General features: G+C 54.6%; 1 protein-coding gene across 1 annotated transcript; it reads right to left on the bottom strand.

Moving 5' to 3' along the window:
* Positions 1–1,946: 1,946 nt before the first annotated feature.
* On the bottom strand, positions 1,947–20,100 carry LOC123347456 (immunoglobulin superfamily member 1-like). The gene is made up of 8 exons (XM_044984871.1): positions 20,070–20,100; positions 14,114–14,410; positions 10,837–11,124; positions 7,684–7,989; positions 5,693–6,034; positions 4,478–4,579; positions 3,020–3,141; positions 1,947–2,093 (listed from the first exon to the last, which is right to left on the bottom strand). Exons 1-8 carry the CDS (start codon positions 20,098–20,100, stop codon positions 1,947–1,949), a joined length of 1,635 nt encoding a protein of 544 aa, XP_044840806.1.
* Positions 20,101–21,210: the final 1,110 nt, after the last annotated feature.

Genomic DNA, 21,210 nt, shown 5'->3' with positions numbered 1-21,210 from the left:
ACCTCGAATGCGCCAGGTTGCAGCCCCTATTTCTGGTTCTGGCTGCACTTTTCCCCACACTTGTTTATTTTCGCACACCTTATCCTTGGCCCCACAAAATCGCGAGACCTCCTTGTCAACCTTCTCCTGGCCCTGGCCAAAGTCACCATCTATAACAGCAGGAGGAGGATGCCAACGAGGGGGTGCTCTGCCACTGTGGAGCCTATTTCCATTCCTCCCTGGTCTCACATCTCTGGGCAGAGTTCCACTGGGCAGCCTCCGCTGGCTCCCTTGACAGCTTTGAGGAGCAGTGAGCGCTGTCTGGTGTCCTCTGCTCGGTGTCTCCATCCGGTACCCTCGTTTTGAACCTCTGACCATCACTCCTGACCCTGTTTTCTCATTAGCTGTCCCAAGTAATCAGTTGGAACCTGGGTCCAGTGGTCCCTCCCGCTAGGCTGGGGGAGGGGCCTTTAGAAGTGGGCGGGCTTGCGCCCGTTCACATTCCAGGCTTTCCAATAAGCCTCACTACGAACCCCAACTGGTGATTGGTTCTATAATTAGATTTCACCAAGCCAGTAACAAATGTGGACTCCTGGATCACTAGACCAGCCTTATCATGGAGTCACAGGGCAGCCCCCTTAGGGTCTCCAGTCTATCTTGCCAGCCAGACAAACTGGAATTAGTTGTAATGGTCACTTACACCAAAAATCACAGGACATTCACGTTGCTTCCAGGTTCAAGAGGCCAGTCACTTACCCCAGATCAACGGGTACCTTAGATCCTACACCAAAGACAACCCCTGTAGCCATTCCTGTGCTAAACTATTTAAAGCTTTATTAGCTAGGGGAAAAAATAAGCGTTATCAGCAGATTAAAGTAAGAAAACATTTACACGCCAATAAATTACCATCTAAATCCGAAGAGTGACAGATTCGTAGTGATCTGTCAATTCAAAGGGTATTTCAGGACAGACCTAGGAGGCAGCCCCTGGGGATCTCTGGCTTCAGTTCAGAGTCTCTGGCCCCTCTGAGTTCAAAAAGCTGAAAAGACGCAATTCTTCTCGTCAGGGATTTTTATTCTCTTCCCCCAGATGTGAAGAGGACGGGACGAGTTCCCATCCACGTTTCCTCTTCATGTGTGAGGGGACACAATAAACAAAGAGTTTCATCCTCTGATGCTCCACAATGGTCTGTCAGGGCTCGATGGGCCTCCTTTTGCTGGGCAGGAAATAACCCCTCCTGTGGCAAAGTCGTGTGTCACACTTGGTCGTGCTTCTCTCCAGACTGTGTGGGCGTTTACCGTTACAGAGCAAACAACTATCACCTTATAACACGGGATATTGACATTATCAGTGAGATTAATGCAGCCAGCAACATACAAGCATTTTATAGAGTCTAAACACTAAAGACATTCATAGGAGACTGTTACCTATTTAGACCAAAACGAACATACGGGTGACCTGCTCTGATCTCCAGCTACGAGATTGTCAGTTCTTAGCTAATGCCGGCAGCCTGGCAAGGGCGGAGATCAGATTTCCCAGCATCACACAAGCCATCCTGTTTTTCTTATCTGCCAGTTTGCTTGATGCATGGAGACCCATAATTCCACATTCCTTTGTCTAGGGACACCTTGTTTATCAAGTATCAGAGTGGTAGCTTATGCTCCAATATGTCTGTAAGGTGCCGCAGGACTCTGTCACTTGTTTAGCAACTACACCCGGCATAGATATGTAACTCTTTCTGCACAGCCCGTAGATACATTGTACAGTGATATTCCTGGGCAGTGGGTCACAAGTTTTTATATGATACCCGAGAAGCTGCTGGTTGGCTAAATAGTCTGACAAGAGTGTGTTGGGCATGCTCTTTGCCAAGGGGCATGAAAGGGATCTTGCGATATAAAGGGTTAAGGATACGGATGCCTGGAGGAGGTGGAGAAGATGCAGAGAGACATAGAGAGGGTTTCCCCTCCTTATTTAGCTGCCTTCCGAGTGTGCGTTGTCACCACCTCGCTATACAGCACATGCTCAGCTTCAGCAGGCTTGGGTTTGTTTTTCGGCTGGGTTGCCTGGGCCTCCAAGGCCGGGAATTCCATGAGCGCGTAGGTGACTTCAGAGCCCTGGTGGGGGAGGAAGGAGAAAGGGTGAGAGGGAGGGGTGCACGGGCTGGTTGCACAGCTTGCAAGGATTTTGGAGGACAGGATGAAAGGGAGCTCAAAAAATTGGAGAATTGTCCTAAAATCTGTAAAATGAAATTGAGGGAATTACAAAGTACTCCAGTGAGGAAGGAAAACTGAAAGGCAGCAGTACAAAATGGGGTATAACTGATGTGACGGGAGTATTGCAGGAGAGGTGTCCTAGTGGAGCTCAAAATCCATATGAAGCAACAGCACGATGCTGCTGACAAACGGCTACCCCCTGTGTAAGACGTGGGAGGTAACCGTCCTGCTCTACTCAGCACTGGGGAGGTCTGATCTGGCGCGCTGTGTCCAGGTCTGGGCATCACACTTTAAGAAAGGTGTGGATGAACTGGAAAGAGTCCAGAGAAAAGCAACAAAAATTATAAGACATTTAGAAAATACGGCCTATGCGGAAAGGGTGAAAGAATCGGGCGTCTTTAGTCTAGAGATGAGAAAGCTGAGGGGGGACATGAAAACTGTCTTCTAACATGACATTCTAAAGAGGACAGTGATCAATTCTTGTCCATGTCCACTGATGGTAGGACAAGATGTAATGGGTTTTATCTGCAGCAAGGGAGATTTAGGTTGGATATTAAGAGAAAATTTCTAATGAGATGACTCCTTGTGGTCCCTTCCCAGCCCTACATTTCAGTGACTCAGGGGAGGTTTGGGGTGATGGTGAAAAGGGTGACAAATTCCCAGCCCTGCCTCCTGTGTACAACATCTTTTTGTGGCTGTTCTCTGTCTGCCCCACCCCAGACAGGCAGCTCTATCTCAGGACTGCAGGAAAGACCCAGGCTGTGCAATTTTAAGGCAGTTGGACTGTGCCTGGGTTTGAAGTTTAGCTGATAAATCCATTTTGTTACCTGTTCCACCTGCTCTGCACCAGGAACCCTGGCTTTAGATCCCTGATTATCATGAGCAGGATGCAGGTTTCTGGCACATACTCTGGGCTCATATCCCTTGGTGCTTTTCTGAGGCTTTGGAACTAAAACAGAACCAGATAAAAATGGAGATGAAGTTTGGAGCATCATGAGGATATGACTTGCTATAATGTGCAATCTGGGGAAAGAGGTAGCACTTATCTTTTTACCTGTTGATTTCTGTACGTGTGTAATTCTGCAGCTTCTACCAGGGCACAGGGTGAAAATGGAGACAACAATTTATCTCTGTTTGTTTACGTATATAATTCCCATCCCGGAGGCATGAAAATATTTCTAAGTTTGAAATTATTTTACCCCTCACTTAACCATAATCACAACTGATGATCTTCATGCTTACATCTAACCTTAGAGCTATAGACAAATTAGTAGATAATGATTGTGTTTTTGTGTGTTTACATACATATTGTTAGAGGTTGACCATGTAACCAAGCAGTTCCTGTCTGTGGCTGTATTCAGTTAGTTCAGAGATCAAAAAGCGATGTTAACACTTAGATGAACTGCGAATGTAGTAATATCAGCCTTCTTATTTCTCTTTGAAGTTTGTAGTAAACTACCCATAAATGGCTGAAGATGTGTAATTAACTTGTGCTAATCAATGTAGCTAATTACCGGTGATGCTTAGGAAATAAGAGGCCTACTTCAAAGGGACAATGCTTTGCCTGTTCACCCAAGCACTGTATGCGGTCGAGAGGCTGCAAGAGAATTACAGGATAAAAGGAACTCTTGGGTCCTGATCCTGTTATCTCAGATCTGCTTAAGCTTCATCAGGGGACATTTGAGTTCCAAGACTGAGGTCTCCAGTTCCACCCATAAGAGCTAATTGGGGTGATAGACAGTCCCAGTAGTGATAAACTAGTCACAGGTGCCACTGGCTTATTAATTTTAAAAAAAATCAAAACACAAGAAAGGATTTTCTTTGTTTTAAACCAGTATGTAAGGTGTGAATTTGGGAGAGTGAGTTAGAAGTGAAGTAAGCTGCCAACACTTCTCCAGGCTCAGAGGGTTTGTTCGTTTTCCTTTCTTTTCTCTATAGAGCGCTGTATTAAGGATTGAATGATTGTCTTAAATCAAGCTTCAGCCGAGTTGGTTATTTGACAACATGTGTTATTAAAATAAATACGTACCAAGATACATTTGAAAACCCATACATATTTTTTACACCTCTATCTTCTTTTTAAACACGGCCTTCTCATTGAAAGGTACGTACCTCATTTGCCAGGCATATTTTAGATTTGGTTTCCATGCCCGCACTATGGCACGCTGCTTTGTGGTTGTTAATGGTTTAAAACTATTTACCCTGATCACTGCAGAATAGTTATTGGCTAGACCATATCAAGGGAGTGGATGGGCGATCACGGTGCATCTCCCCCTTTCACTCACCTCTTTTCTTCCTCCTGCAGTAACAGATGAGAGCAGCAATGGCTCCAACCAGAAACAAGATGCCACCTGTTGTCAGCAGAACATCACGGGTATAGTGTGAGGCTGTTCACGCAGCAGAATAAAAAAAGAGAGGGAAGGGGCATGAGCACAGCCAGACAGCCCTGAGAAAAGTTCTGAAACCCACAAAGGAATCAGATTTTGGTGAAGGGCTTTCTGACACTGTTCACTGTGTCCCGTTCAGTCTGTGATAGCCTCATTCCAAAGAGGGGAAGGATGGTTCAGTGGTTATGGGGTTGGTGTTGGGTATTGGATATTGGGGTTCAATTCCCTGTTCTCCCGCAGGCCCCTGTGGGACTTACCCTCTCCTTGCCTCCATTTCCCATCTCTAAAATGGGCACCGAAGGGCTAAATCAGGGCGGGGAAAGTTTTTGGCCTGAGGGCCGCATCAGGTTTCAGAAATTGTATGGAGGGCTGGTTAGGGGAGGGGGTTGTGGCCCAGCCCCCACCCCCTATCATCCCCCCCCCAGGACCTCTGCCCCATTCACCCTCCGTCCCCTGACCGCACCTGGAACCCCTGCCCCTGACTGCCCCCCGCCGCCCCATCCAACCCCCCTCCTTCCTGACTGCCCCCCAGGACTCCTCCCCCCTTCAATCCCTGTTCCCCACCCTCTGACCGCCCCGACCTCTATCCACACCCCTGCCCCCTGACCACTCCCCTGACCTCCCCTGCCCTCTATCCAACCCCCCCCCTCGCTCCCTGCCCTCTGACTGCGCAGCATAGAGACTGGGCCAGGCCCCAGCTCCTCAGCTGCACTGCCCCAGGAACTCACAGCCCCACTGCCCAGATCATTGTGCTGGTGGCAAAGTGAGCTGAGGCTGTGGGGGAGGGGGGACAGCAGAGAAGGGGCTGGGGTAGCCTCCCGGGGCAGGAGCTCAGGGACCGGGCAGGAGGGTCCCACGAGCCGTAGATTGCCCACCTCTGGGCTAAATCTATTAACAACATTGTGAGGGGCTCAGATACTTGGGCCATGGAAGTGTCATAGACAGAAAGGACCTGGAGGGAGAAGGGAGATTTTCATCTCTACTTTGTTTTCTATTCCCATGTGACATCTGTCACCTCATCCGACCTCCCTTTCCCAGGAGAGCTCCCGGGGATGGTTCTCCTCCAATGGGATCAACACAGGAAGGTGAATTAAGAAATTAGGGAAGTCTCACCTGTCCCGGTGACATTTACAGTGACATTCACAGCCCGGCTCCTGGAGGATGGGATCCACCTCCCACCCACGTTCTCCTCGTACCCGCAGGTGAATTCCCCGGTGTTGTTGGGACCGGCCTGTGGGATGCTGAGCACAGAGACATTCATTGAGCCGGTGCCAGGCTCTGTGGTGCTGATCTCAGACCCCATGTCCCCATGGATGATCTCGACTCTGTCCTTGTAGAAGTGAAACCTCCGCTCTCTGGCATTTCTGGACGTTGTGCAGATGATGAGCAGGGGGAGACCTTCACTCACTGCTCCAGAAGGGGGATCCAGCTCCAGCACTGGCTGTGGAGGGGAATCTGTGGGGAGCAGCAAAGGGGAGGGGTCAGCTGGGACGTGGCAGTGGGGGAAGTGGAGATGGTGCCCAGAATTCAATTTATTCAGAGATTACCTTTGCTCTCTCTCCAGAGCCTCTTGCTTCACCTGAGGGACTCCCCACTGAAACAAGTGAGAGCTGGGCTATGGGGTGGGGATGGCCTCCTTCAGATACAATATGGGGCTGGGATGTGGGGGTCAGAAGGTGGCCAGGATGTGACTCCTTTCCTGTCACTTCTCCATTACTAATGTCCCAGCCCCTTGCATTTATGGAGCCCTTGGCAGATAGGGAGGGCTCAGGTTGTCTGGAGATCCCGCCCCCTCTGGGCAGACGGAGAGCTGGGTGGCCCTGCTGGGATTCTACCGTCCCAGAGGGTAGAGGTGCAAGGCGGCCATGTTGGATACCCAGGTCTGTGTCCAGGCTGGTGGAGAGGGGCTGGCACTTCCCAGCTGGGATCTCCTGGCCGGATGGGCCTATCTGGTGCAGACAGGTGCATGGCCCAGAGCCCCTGGCTCTGTGATGCTCTAGGGGTGAATGAAGCTGCCCCTGGATGAGCCCCCAACTGAGATGCTACATCTGCCCACCATGTCGAACTGGATCCTGCAGTTTAGTGGACACCAGGTGCAGCCCAGCATGTGAGGGGAACAGGCTCTCTGGGGAGTTATTTGGTGTGCTCAGGGCTCAGGAGAGGGATGGGGCCACACTGGGGTCTGGAAAACAGGAGTCAGCTTTAGATACCGAAGAAGGGTCACACCTGGCAGGGATCTGGGAGGTGAGGGGCAGATGTTACCAGGTTATATTCATCTCAGGAATAAGGGGGGAGGGAAACTTCTCCATGGGAAACTCCCTGCACCCCTGTACCTCACTGATCCCCAACGCTGCACTGTGCCCATATGGAACACAGCAGGAGGCAGGGCCTTTCTGTGTGGGATCCCCTGGCTGGACTGCTTTAAGGGACAGGTGGTCTCTGTCTCAGCTGTGAGCATCAGCCAGTCACTCCACTGGGGACCAGAGATCTTTTTAGAGACCCAATCCCTACTTTGAGAGAAGACTTTGTATTGATGGCACTTTCCCCCTGGGTGCTGAGCACCTGTGGGTAGCACCTTCTCCTCCCATACACATGGGCAGCAGGGGATCCTGAGGGCATTGGCGCTGCCAGGGAGTTGGGGTAACATCAGTAACTGCTCCCGCTTGTGATAATAATCATGAATAAAGAGGAGGGGCTGGGACCTTAGAACTGGTTGCCTTGTCAGCTGGGACGACAGTGCAGCGAGCTTCTCCACAGCAGTGCCCTCTCAGTGCCGAACTTTACTGATCAGCGGGAAGTCTCTCCCTACTGCTGGGGTGCCCGACCTCCCCACAGCATGTCTGACACCAGGGCCTGACCCCTGCCACAGATGGGGGGAGATTTGGGGTTTGTTTCCTTAAACATCCCCAAGTTTTCAAAACCCAAATTTGCACCAACACTCCCCCAAAACCCACCAGAAGAGCCAGGGAACCAGGGAGTGACATTGACCAAGTGGGTGGCATGGCTCTGTCTGGAGCTGAGGGACCGGGATGTGTCTCACCCTGTGCAAGGAAGAGAGATACCCCACCAGGGGGCCATCAACAGCAGGACACAGGGGGTCTCACCTGTCAGTGCTATGGAGATGGGCTGGCTCCTCACCAATGGCATTTCTCGCCCAGACACTGTCTTCCAGGATTCACAGCTGTACACTCCGGCTTGCAATCCAGAACCCCCTGACAGTCGAAAAGACTCAATGTAACTGTACCGGGGTGAGGGGAGTTCCTTGGAGTGGATTTTCTGGTGGTCTCTGAAGAAACGGACCCCGGACACAGTGGACGCCCTGGCAGCTGAGCACGTCAAGGTCACAGCTTCTCCAGTTATGTAGACAGGCTGCTGCGGGGACACGGAGAGCTGGGGAGCCAGGTCGGGGTCTGGAAAAGACAAGGGGGTTGGGAGAGGAGATGGTTCCTACTCGGGAGGCTGGTGACACAGAAGCAGAGGAAGAGCCAGTGAAGAGCAGAGGAGGGAGGGATCCTGGACACAGACCCCAACCAGCCCCAGCTCAGTGCCCAGGGACCACATCACCGCCGGGCCATGCAAACACCGAGCAGCAGAGATCTCACTGCCGGTGAACCTCTTGAGACCATCGTCCCCTCCTTGGTACCTGAGGGGGGCAGCTCCTGCCCAGGGCCAGTTCAGCCTGCAGGGGCTGGGAGGGGAGGGCTTGTGCGGCTGAGGCCGGGGATGTTGGGGAGCTGCCCCCAGCAGGCACAGACCAGGCTTCCCTGCACTAAGGGCAGGTGGTAGCGACGTGCCTCACAGCCATGGATACCCCACCGCCAGGAGCATCACACCCGCCAGCTGGAGTCTGCTCCATTGACTCCAGTGGAACTAGGGCACAGTGACCCCAGCTGGGAATATGCCCCATTGAGTCCATGGGCAGTAGGAATTCTGCGGTACTGGTGCTGGCAGGAGACTAGGTTATGTGATAGTAACCAATCCTTCTCCCGACAGAAATCATGACAGAGGAGTCCAGGCAGCTGCAGCCTGCAGGGCTAAAGATTCACAGTGGGTGCCGCTGAGAGTGCCCAGCCAGGGTCCCAGTGCTGTGAGCTTCCGTGCAGTAGTGCCCTGTAATTGCCCAGTCTTTGCTGATCAGCTGGCACCCTAAGCCCACTACAGAGTTGCTGAGATGTGTGGAGTGAGGCTGACCCAGAGACAGGGGGTGAAGCTGGGATGGGCTTCAGATCCCTAGAAACTCTCCCATCAAACAGCAGGAAAAACAGGGGCTCACCTGTCATTGTGATGGAGATGGTGTCGCTGTTCCTAGATGAGATCTCTCGATTGGATTCCCACCTCCAGTACGCACAGGTGTATGTCCCAGCATTTCCCTTCTCAGCTGTGAGCTCCAGACAGTATCTTGTATTTGATTGTTGGACTATGTTGGAGCCCCATTGCCATTTTTGATAGAAGAATCTGTATCCCGAAGCCAGCTCACGCCCAGGAGCCGAGCACGTGAGGTTAACCCGCTCCCCTGGGAGATACACTGTGTACCTGGGGTCCTGAGAGTGCATGGGGGCCGGCGGGCGAGCTAGAACAGAGACACAGGGGTCAGTGCAGAGGGAGAGGCCATGATGGAATGAGGAGAAGGGAGAAGGGGGCAGAGATGAGTCCTGGACAGACATGATCACAGCCTCATCTCACTGCCCGGCCCCCACCCTCCATCCTGGGAAATAAACCATGGCCCGTTTCTCTCTTCCCCCACTCCGAGATCTTTTTATAGATCCCAAGGCCAGAAGGGACCATTGTGATCATGGAGTCCGACCTCCTGTCTCACCCAGGCCCTAGGACTTCCCTGAACTGATTCCTCTGTGACCCAGAGCAGATCTCTGAGAGAAACATCCAGGCTTGGTTCAGAAATCACCAGCAATGGAGAATCCACCATGACTCCTGGGGAATTGTCCCAGTGGTGAATTCCCCTCACTGTTAATAGCTGAGCCTCATTGCCAGTCTGCGTTTGTCTAGATCCAGGTCCCAGTCTTTGGGTTGTGTTTGATCTTTGTCTGTTCAATTGAAGAGCCGTCGATTATCAAATTTCTGTTCCCCAGATAAGAACCTTTTCGTTGTTACACCAATCAGCTCGAGTTCCTGGAGTATCTCACTCTTAGGCAGGTTTTGCAGCTGTTTAATCATATCCCTAACCCTGCCCTGCCCCCTCTCCAATTCATCTCCATCCCTGAATGGTGGAGACCAGAACTGGACACAGGATTCCAGCAGCGGTCACCCCAGTACCAAATCCAGAGGTAAGATGGTTCCTCTCACCCTGGCATCTTTGTATGCCATGGACATCCAGGCAGGTGCCATCACCCCACCCCTGAAAGGCCGGGAGGAGGAATTATCCCCATTCTAATGGGGGAAACTGAGGCCCAGATTTCATCAGGAGCTTAAAGGAGTTAGGCCGCCATCAAATTCCTTTGGGATTTAGGCACCAAACACCCTTAATCTCCTTGGAGATCCCCAAGGGAAGTGAGTGGTCCAAGGTGATGGGGAGAGTCTGTGGCAGGGCTGGGAACTGGACCCTCTCCAAGTCCCAGCGCACTGTCGAATTGTCAAGGCCCATCTGGCTCAGGGCTTCCCATAATGTCTGTCCCGGCACTACCTAGCAGTATAAATCGGACCCAGAGCCACTGAGACCCAGTTCAGTGTCCAAACCACACATCCAGTCTGCCACCGCTGGGCTCTCTGGGATGCCGATCGCTGCGGTGTCTGGGTGGGTGACCAGCTCCCGGCTGCTCTAGGAAATAACCCTGGTGTAGATTTTGCCAGGGAGAAGTGGCTGAGGAGCAGGGATGGGGAGGGCCTATGATTGTCTTTGTGCATCCATCGAGATCTCCACATTCTCTCTCCAGATGGAACTGGGCAGAAGGTGGAAAGCTGAGGCTGGGGGGATCATTGATGTAAGCCCGACAGCCCCACTCCCATCGTCTGTGTCACCCCACGCTGTCCATCCGGGGATGTTGTGGAAGGGGGCTCAGCTGGTGGGGGGGGATGGAGTTTGGGGGACTGGGATTCAGCAAAGAGCTGTGTGTGTGTGTGTGTGTGTGTGTGTGCACGTGGGGGGGGATGTGCTCCCTGCTGCTCCCTCCTGCAGGGAATGAGTCCTGCTCTGTGTGTGCAACATTCATCACATCGGACACAAGTCCTGGATTCTGCAAAGGAAACTGGGTGTCTCCGAAATGCAGATACTCCAAGGGAAGCCGAGACAGCCCAGAACTCACCTGTCACAGAGATGGAGACAGCGGGACTCTCCGCAGATTTCATCCTGCGACCTGACGGCTTTACCCAGTACGCACAGGTGTATGATCCGGTGTCTGTCTGTGTTACATAGCTCAGGGTATGCGTGTCACTGTTATCGGAGGAGATAATCTGTCCAGCAGCTCTGGAGAACTGGAATCCTGTAACAGTGTGATCACTGGGGGGAGCCGAACACGTGAGCCAAACAGACTCCCCGGTGAGGTACAGCTGGTGTGGGGGGCTCAGGGAGAGTGTGGGGGGCGAAGGGGGATCTGGAAAAGATAAAGGGTGAGATTTCACTGCAGGAGTAGGGGCTCAGAGAGCCAGGAGGGGGAGATACTGGGGAGAAGGTTGTTACTGGCTAACTGGAGCGAGGGGGGGATCCCACAGGAGGAATAGTTGCTCCCAGCAATTCCACTGCACCCCAATCTGACCCTGCACCTCAATCTAGCATCAAACCTCTCCACAGTATAACACTGCACCCTGACATAGCCCCGCACCGCACCCCGGGATCTTACTGCAACTCAATAGGAGAGGAGCTCGCAGCCCAAGATACCTCCACACTTCACCCCAGTGCAGCATTGACCTGCAACCCAATGTGCCCTGTGACTTGTGTGTGATGTAGGAGATCAGGTAGGAGGGCCCCAGGGCTAAACACAGAGAGAAAGAGGCCTCACCCAGCACTGATATTGAGAGAGGGTCACTCCGCATGGATATGGCCCCTGCTGGAGCCTGGTGTATTGTGAGGTTACAGGAGTAGGGCCCTGGCTCAGCCTTGATTTCCATCTGGTCCCAGTTATTGGGGTTGGGGATTTCACCCAAGTGCTGGTAGAACCTGAATTTCATCCCTCAAACAGCCCCGGGAGTTGAGCAGATGAATGTGCGGCTCCCCTGGAGATACATTAGGGTGACCAGATGTCCCGATTTCATAGGGACAGCCCTGTTTTTTCGGTCTTTTTCTTATATAGGATCCTATTACCCCCCACCCCGTCCTGATTTTTCATATTTGCTGTCAAGTTACCCTAAGATACATGGTGTGTGTGGAGGGGGGCGGCCAGGCACAGAGAGAGCCTGGGGGGGGCCAGCAGCGAGTCTGGAACAGAGGCAGGGGAGAGACCCCCATGGAGTGAGGGGAAGAGCAGACAGGGGAACAAGGCCCAAACACAGGGTCTCACCCTAGTCCCACCACTTCTGTCTCGTGCCCCAGTGCCTGTGACAGACTTGATGGCAGATACACATGGGGGAGCTCTCCAGTAAACCAGTGGGAACAGCGCCCCCCTCCCCAGTACCTGCTGGGCCCAGCACACCATGGCTACATCCTCTCCCAGTATCTGAGCTCCAACCCCCACCCACCTAGATGGAAAAGGGGAGGGAGACAATTGGGATGGGATCCCACCAAGAAATGAGCAGCCTCTGGTCCCTGCTGGACTCTCCCCTCCTGCCCGGTGGGTGCTGGAGTCTCAGCCAGTAACACGCTCACCCCAGGGAGTTGTGGGGCTGGGCTCTCCCTACCCCACACTCTCCATGCTGGGGTAGTGAGGTGCAGAAACAGCGTTGGAGGGGGGAAGTGTTGCTGATGCAAATGGTCCAACCCCAAGACCCCCATTGCCACCAGGGTATTCACCCCACATTCTCCAGAGGCAGGAGAGGGGGGAGAAGCCGTCAGCGACAATCAGACCTGCCTAGCAGTAGCTAGAAAGTAGTGCACAGAAATGAGGAAGCCAGGGTGGATGTGGGGAAGTGGGGGGGAGTTTTTCCTTTCACTGCTCCCTTGTATCTCACTGAGCCCCAGCCCTGCACAGTGCCCGCATGGTTCCCAGCAGGAGGCAGGAACACTCTGTGTGGGATCCGCTGGCTGCACTGGGTTGCCCAGTGCCTAACAGGGGTACGGGACGGGTGTCTCTATCTCAGCCTTGCAAATCAGCCAGTCACTCCCCTGGGACCATGGACCTCTTCAGAGACCAAATCCCTGGTTTGAGAGAAGAATTTGCATCCTATGGTGCTTTCACCCCCGAATGCCCAGGGTGGCACCTTCCTCTGATACATGAAGGCAGCAGAGGATTCTGGTGTATTGGTGCCAGCAGGGGGTCAGGGTAACACGACAGTAACTGATCCCTCTCCTGATAGAAATCATCACTAAGGAATCCAGGCAGCTGCAGGGATGACGATTCACAGTGGGTGGCCCGGACAGTGCCCAGCCAGGTCTCCAGCGGTGTGAGCTTCCCCTGAGCAGTGCCCACCTGGGACCCCAGGGCTGGAGCTACCCCACAGCGGTGCCCTCTCAGTGCCCATTCTTTGCTGATCAGGTGGGACCCCCCTGCCCACCACAGAGAGTCTAAGATGTGGCAAATGGCCCTGACTAGAGGCAGGGAGTAAAGCTGAGCTGTTGGGGATGTAACTATATGGCAATTTTCTATTAATAGGGTGTGTGCCTCAGTTTCCCCTATGTGCTGCATGGCTAACGAGGTGGTGGGAAAAGATTGTTTCTTCTTTGCAGAGACCCAGATATTGGATGTGGCTGATTCCTAGTGGCCTGGGGCCCCGTGCCCAAAAAGAACCCAAGAAGACAATGGTCACTCCAATTTCCCGGACATTTGATGTCTAGTAGCTAAAGACCATGGAGGATGTCCCACCCTCTGCAGGACAGAAATGGAATGTGACCAGCTGGAGAACAAAGACCTAAGGAGAAGGGTCAGGTGACAAGGTTTCCCCGGTAACAAGAACAAAGGGCTGAGGAGGGGCCAGGTGGGGTTGCTCAGTGTGGGCTGCTGGCAGCAGAAGACGCTCAGGGACTGGGACTAGGGAGGGGCCAGAGGACTCTGGACTCCGGACTGACCCAGATGGACTTTGCTGTAACGTCCTGTTCTCGACGATAACTAAGGACTTTCTAGGCTGGTTCCGAAATAGCCAATAAACCCCCTGCTGTTACCACGCTAGCTGGGAGTCACTGCAGTGTAAGGAAGGTGGGGGCGCGTTGCTCCCTTTGCATGTGCAGGTCTCTGTCTCAGGTGTGCAATGAGGTGCTGTCGCTGCGGGGAGTGACCCAGGGGTGCTGAGGGCTCCAAGGTTCAGTCCCAGGAGGTGCTGCAGCCAAATGGCCCCTAGGGAGACTGTGACCCTACGGGGGTGACACAGGGAAGGGGCCCTCCCAGGCACTGCTCCAGAGCAGCTCTAGAGAACCACACCTCAGGCTCTGTCACCGGGTGGGCGTCAAATCTCTAGAGACTCTCCCATAAAACAGCAGGAAAACCAGGGGCTCACCTGTCACTGTGATGGAGACGGAGTCGCTGTTTCTAGATGAGATCTCTCGACTGGATTCCTGCCACCGGTACACACAGGTGTATCTCCCAGACTTTCCCTTCTCAGCTGTGAGCTCCAGCTGGGGGCCTTCACTTGGGTGTTGGACCACTCTGGGCTTCTGCTGCCCTTTTTGATAGAAGAATCTATAAATCCAGTCCAGTTCACCCCCAGGAGCCGAGCACGTGAGGGTAACCCGCTCCCCTGGGAGATACACTGTGTACCCGGGGTACTGAGAGAGCGTGGGGGCCGGCAGACGAGCTAGAACAGAGGCAGAGGGGTCAGTGCAGAGGGAGAGGCCATGATGGAACGAGGAGAAGGGATAAGGGGGAAGAGATGAGGCCTGAAAAAACATGATTTCAAATCAGCCTCATTTCACTGCCCGGCCCCCACCCTCATACACCACGGGAAATAAACCAGGGCCCGTCTCTGTCTCTCTCTTTCTCTCTCTCTCTCCCTATGGGATCTTTTCATAGATCCCAAGGCCAGAAGGGACCATTGTGATCATGGAGTCTGACCTCCTGTCTCACCCAGGCCCTAGGACTTCCCAAAATTGATTCCTCTGTGACCTAGAGCAGATCTCTGAGAAAAACATTCAAGCTTAATTCAGAAATCGCCAGCGATGGAGATTCCACCACGACCCTTGGGGAATTGTCCTAGTGGTGAATTCCCCTCCCTGTTAATAGCTGAGCCTCATTGCCAGTCTGAATTTGTCTACCTCCAGCTCCCAGCCTTTGGGTCGTGTTTGATCTTTGTCTGTTCAATTGATGAGCCGTCGATTATCAAATTTCTGTTCCCCAGGTAAGAACCTTCTCGTTGTTACGCTAATCAGCTCGAGCTCCTGGAGTCTCTCATTCTTAGGCAGGTTTTGCAACTGTTTAATCAGAACCCTAACCCTGCCCTGCCCCCTCTCCAATTCATCTCCATTCCTGAACGGTGGAGACCAGAACTGGATGCAAGATTCCAGCAGCGGTTGCCCCAGGGCCAAATCCAGGGGTAAGTTGGCTCCTCTCCATCTGTGCATGTGCCATCACCCCACCCTGAAAGGCCAGGAGGAGGAATTGTCCACATTCTAATGGGGGAATCTGAGGCCCAGATTTCATCAGGATCTTAAAGGAGTTAGGCCGCCATCAAATTCCAGTGGGATTTAGGCACCAAACACCCTTAATCTCCTTGGAGATTCCCTAGGGAAGTGAGTGGTCCAAGGTGACGGGGAGAGTCTGTGGCAGGGCTGGGAACTGGACCCTCTCCAAGTCCCAGCGCACTGTGGAATTGTCAAGGCACATCTGGCTCAGGGCTTCCCATAATGTCTGTCCTGGCACTACCTGGCAGTATAAATTGGACCCTGACCCATTGAGACCCAGTTCAGTGTCCAAACCACACAGCCAATCTGCCACTGCTGGGGTTTCTGGGATGCCAATGGCTGTGATGTCTAGGTGGGTGACCAGCTCCCGGCTGCTCTAGGAAATAAACCCTGGTGTAGATTTTTCCAGGGAGAAGTGGCCGAGGATTAGGGATGGGGAGAGCGTTTGATGGTCCTTGTACAGCCACCATGATCTACACATTCTCTCTCCAGCTGTAACTGGGCAGAAGGTGGAAAGCTGAGGCTGGGGGCCGGCAGGGAGTCTGGAATAGAGGCAGGGGAGTGACTCCCATGGGGTGAGGGTGTAGTGGGGTGGTCACCCCACTCCAGCCTTGAAGGGGTTAAAGCAGCCCTGGAGAGGTCTATGGCTGGAAAAAGCTGGGCTGATTGGAGAAGCAGCCACAGCTGAGGCCACGCCCTAAGCAGGCCACAGCTGGCCCTACAAGAGGGCTGAGGGCCAGAGGCTGCAGGAGAGACTCTCTCTCTAGAGAGAGAAGGACATGGCTGCCTGGGAGCTGAGCAGGGTACCTAGGCTGGAGCAGTGCTGGGGAAGGGCAGAAGGAGCAGGGGAGCTCCAGCAGAGGCAGCAGGTCCCACCCCCTTGCCGATGAGGAGTGGTTAACAGCCTGTGTCTGCCCCAGTGAGCTAAATGGAGACTGGCAGTAGCCACTGAGGCAAGGTGGGGATAGGAGGCTGGGGGTTCCCCTGGGAGGGGAGTTTGTGGGTTGCTGGTAGGACGCAGAGCCCTGATGTAAAGGACACTGGGGTCTGGGAGGGACATGGGGGGCCAGAGGCAGGCGAGACACCGGCCGGCAGAGGGTGCTCCAGAGGCTGGAAGTAATTCCTACGATGACCACCAAGAGGTGCCGCAGGGCTGAGTCTCACTTTGCTACAGAGGGGATGAGCACATGGGGGAACAAGGCCCCAGCACAGGGCCTCACCCTAGTGCCACCTCGTGCCCCAATGCCTGTGACAGACTTGATGGCAGATACACATGGGGGAGCTCTCCAGTACACTTGAGGGAACAGCGACCCATCCTCAGTACCTGCTGGGCCAGCACAGCATGGCTGGATCCTCTCCCACTGTCTCAGCTCCAACCCCCACCCACCTAGATGGAAAAGGGGAGGGAGACAATTGGGATGGGATCCCACCAAGAAATGAGCAGCCTCCAGTCCCTGCTGGACTCTCCCCTCCTGCCCAGCGGGTGTTGGAGTCTCAGTAGTAACACGCTCACCCCAGGGAGTTGTGGGGCTGGGCTCTCCCTACCCCACAGTCTCCATGCTGGGGAAGTGAGATGCAGAAAGAGCGTTGGGGGGGGGAAGTGTTGCTGATGCAAATGGTTCAACCCCAGGACCCCCATTCCCATCAGGGTATTCACCCCACATTCTCCATGCTGGGGGCAGAGGCAGGAGAGGCGGGAGAACCCATCAGCCGACCATGAGACCAGCCTAGCAGTAGCTAGAAAGTACTGCACATGAATGAGGAAGCCAGGGTGGGTGTGGGGAAGGGAGGGGGGAGTTTTTCCATGCACCGTGTTTCCTCTCACTGCTCCCCTGTATCTCACTGAGCCCCAACCCTGCACAGTGCCCACATGGTTCCCAGCAGGAGGCAGGGACACTCTGTGTGGGATCTGCTGGCTGCACTGGGTTGCTCAGTGAGATACAGAGGGAGAAACCCTCAGTGTGAGCATCAGCCACGAATGCCGAGCACCTCAGGGTAGCACCTTCCCCTCTGGTACATGAAGGCAGCAGAGGATTCTGGTGTATTGTTGCCAGCAGGGGGTCAGGGTAACACGACAGTAAACAATCCCCCTCCTGATAGAAATCATCACTGAGGAATCCAGGCAGCTGCAGGGATGAAGATTCACAGTGGGTGGCCCTGACAGTGCCCAGCCAGGTCTCCAGTGGTATGAGCTTCCCCCGAGCAGTGCCCACCTGGGACCCCACGGCTGGAGCTACCCCACAGCGGTGCCCTCTCAGTGCCCATTCTTTGCAGTCAGGTGGGACCCCCCTGCTCACCACAGAGTGTCTGAGATGTGGGGAGTGGCCCTGACTAGAGACAGGGAGTAAAGCTGAGGTGTTGGGGGATGTGACCATATGGCAATTTTCTATTAATAGGGTGCATGCCTCGGTTTCCCCTATGTGCTGCATGGCTAATGAGGTGGTGGGAAAAGATTATTTATTCTTTGCAGAGACCCAGATATTGGGTGTGTCAGATGCCTTGTGGCCTGGAGCCTCATGCCCATGAAGAGCCCAGGAAGAAAAGGGCCACTCCAGTTCCCCGGACATTTGATGCCAAGCAACTACCAACCACAGGTGTATGATCCGGTGTGTTTCTGCGTTACATAGCTCAGGATGTGCGTGTCACTGTTACCGGAGGAGATAATCTCTCCTGCAGCTCTGGAGAACTGGAATCCTGTAACAGTGTGATCACTGGGGGAGCTGAACACCTGAACATAACAAGCTCCCCGGAGAGGTACAGCTGAGGCATGGGGCTGCAGGGGTGTCTGGAAAAGACAACGCGTGAAATATCACTGCAGGAGAAGGGGCTCAGAGAGCCGGGAGGAGGAGATGCCGGGGAGAAGGTTGTTACTGGCTAACTGGAGCGAGGGGGGGGGATCCCACAGGAGGAATAGATGCCCTCGGCAATTCCACTGCACCCCAACCTGACCCTGCACCTCAATCTGGCATCACACCACACCCCAGTATTACAGTGATATAGCACCACCCTGCACCCCAGGATCTTACTGCAACCCAATAGAAGAGGAAGTTACACCCCTAGATACCTCCATACTGCACCCAGTGCAGCATTAACCTGCAACCCAATGTACCGTGTGACTTGTGTGTGATATAGGAGATCAGGTAGGTCGGCCCGAGGGCTAAAAAGAAAGAGGCCTCAGCCAGCACTGATATTGAGAGAGGGTCACTCCACATGGATGTAGCTCTGCTGGAGCCTGGCGTATTGTGAGGTCACAGGAGTAGGGCCCTGGCTTGGTCTCGATTTCTACGTAGTCCCAGTGCTGGTAGAATCTAGATTTCATCCCTCAGACAGGCCGCGGAGCCAAGCTGATGAGCAGCTCCCCACAGAGATACACAGTTTGGGGGGGGGGCACAGAGAGAGTGTCGGGGGGCCGACAGGGAGTGTGGAAGAGAGATAGCGAGGAGACCCCTAGGGAGTGAGGGGAACAGCAGATGGGGGAACAAGGCATGGACACAGGGCTTCAACCCAGCCCCACCGTCCTGCCTCCTGCCCCATGACTGAAATAACCCACAGCAGCTATACGTGGGGGAGCTCTCCAGTAAACCAGTGGGAACAGCGCCCCTTCCCCAGTACCTGCTGGGCCCAGCACAGCATGGCTGGATCCTCTCCCAGTGCCTGAGCTCCAATCCCCACCCACCTGAATGGGAGAGGGGCCGGGGACAGCTGGGATTGGATACCACCAAGAAATGAGCAGCCTCCGGTCCCTGCTGGACTCTCCCCTCCTTCCCGAGGGGTGTTGGTGTCTCAACCAGTAACACGCTAGGGAGCCGTGGGGCTGGGTTCTCACTGCCACACATTCTCCACACTGGGGGACGTGGGATGCAGAGAGGGGATTGAATGGGGCAGGGTTGTTGATGGAAATGGTTCAACCCGAAGACCCTCATTCCCACCCCATGTTCTCCATCTGGGGGAACGAAGTGCAAGTGGGGGAGAACCCATCAGCCGACCTTCAGACCTGCCTAGCAGTAGCTAGAAGGTGTGAAAGAGAAATGAGGAAGCTCAGGCGGATGTGGGGAAGGGAGGGGGTGTTTTACACCCACCGCGTTTCCTCTGGGGTCTCTGCAGAACCTGCTTTTAATGTCCCACTGGGCAGTGCTGGGTCTGTTTCCCCTGGCCCTGAGTCCACTGTGGGAGCCCAGAGCTGGGGTAGAGAGAGCTCCCCCCCCCACACACAGACCCACCCCGATGGGCCCCTGTCTGGGGGGGACTCAGTGTAATGGGGAGGTGGGTGCTCAGTCTCCATGGCCCGTCCAGCCCTCACTCTGTCTGCCGAGGCTGCCAATGAAGGGCTGGGTAGCTCCCATGGGGATGGGGGCATCTTCTCCCCGATGGTTTGGCCTGGGACCCAGCAAAGGGACCCTCAGGGAGGCATCAGCTGGGGTCTCTCTTCCATCCCCATGGACGTGGCTCCTGACTGGGGTTGCTGCTGCTGGGACAGGTTCCACAGGAGATGCCTGTGAATGGGGCGGCCTGACCACCCAGCCAATGTCACGGGCGCACCCAGGGAACCCCCCTTCCTTTGCATTCTGCACATCACAGTGTGGAAAGAGCAGGATCCGCCCCCTCCCCGCACTGTCTGAGACCTCCCCACTGTGAGCATCTCAGCAAGAACAGGAGATGTCATTACCTGCAGGGGTCACCGGCCTGGGGAGAATCAGGAGAGAGGCTGGAAGAGAAGAGAACAGAGGGGCTGAAAGCTCTGGAGAGGGGATGGGGGTGTAGGAGGATGGAGGGACATGGGTTGGGTTATCACTGGACAGACACACAAAGGGATGGGGGCTGAGGGAGGTAACTTACCCATCAGAGGCAGAAGGAGAGTTAGCGCCATGCTGAGCTGGTCGCTCTGGGCTCAGTTCTCAGCTCAGCCACTGGCCCTGTCTGGGTGCAAGGAGGGTGATGGGCCCCTCCTCTCTGACGAAGGCAGAGGAAGTCAAAGCCTCAGGTGTGGTCACTGCTCAGCTCAGGGACTGGAGAGACACTGGCAGCTGGTGCATAGAGCATGCATAGGGGAGGTGGCCATTTATCAGGGCTGACAATTGGTGTGGGGGTGGGGCAGCAGCCCCAGGTTGCTGACACCCCCAGAGGTGAGCCAAGGATTCAGCTGGTGCAAAAGAGCCTCAGATGAGTTTCACTGGCTCACACCCGCTGGGATCTGGCCTTAGTGACTCCCATGGAGCTACGGCCCATTGACCCCAGCTGGGATCTGGCCCCATTCACTCAGTGCAGCTACGGCCCATTGACCCCAGCTGGGATCTGGCCCCATTCACTCAGTGCAGCTATGGCCCATTGACCCCATCTGGGATCTGGCCCCATTCACTCAGTGCAGCTATGGCCCATTGACCCCAGCTGGGGATCTCGCTCATTCATGGCAAAGACTCGGAAACCAGCCCTCTGGTCCTGCTGTGGCCTTGGGGTGTGTTTTAATCTAACATTTGGAGGTGCTGCTGCAGCACAGGGAGCTTAGCACACACGGGGAGTGACTGGCTGGGGAGGGTTTCCAGTCCCCAAACCCTGACCCCGTGTGTTTGGCATTGACCCCGCACTGTCACTAAGAGGGGGAACAGGAGCTGGAGGATGGGCCCAGCCTAGCTGGAGATGGTGCCCGGCTGGGAAGTGAGCAGAAAGGGAGGCAGCCCAGACGAGATGAGGGCTGTGGGGAGAAGCTCTCCCACCTCTCTGGTCACTGGACTGAATGTCTGGAGAGAAGCAGCCGCACAGACAGCCCAGGGAGGGGCTGGGGAAAGGGCCAGGAGGGAAGCCAAGGTAGGAAGGAGTCCGGGAGGCACCTGTGAGGGGTCTCAGGGAGCAGGTATTAGCTGTTCAGCACAGCGTCTTGGGTCTGGAGCCCTGGGAAAGAGCGGCAGTTTTCATTCCCCTACCAACCCCCGGGAATGGGGGCCGGGATTCCTAGACACAAGGAGGAGAAGCACCTCTGAGG

This window comes from Mauremys mutica, chromosome 13 (assembly GCF_020497125.1).
Source record: "Mauremys mutica isolate MM-2020 ecotype Southern chromosome 13, ASM2049712v1, whole genome shotgun sequence".
Taxonomy (NCBI): Eukaryota; Metazoa; Chordata; order Testudines; family Geoemydidae; genus Mauremys; species Mauremys mutica.
Note: the sequence above shows the minus strand (reverse complement) of the source record. Positions and strands in the feature narration are given on the sequence as shown.

Coding starts and splice junctions, on each gene's coding strand:
- LOC123347456 (XM_044984871.1), bottom strand. CDS start 20,100: ATGGCGCTAACTCTCCTTCTGCCTCTGATGG. Junction 14,411..20,069: donor TCTCCTTCTGCCTCTGATGG/GTAAGTTACCTC, acceptor CCTCTGTTCTAG/CTCGTCTGCCGGCCCCCACG. Junction 4,580..5,692: donor TGTAAATGTCACCGGGACAG/GTGAGACTTCCC, acceptor CTGCGTGAACAG/CCTCACACTATACCCGTGAT.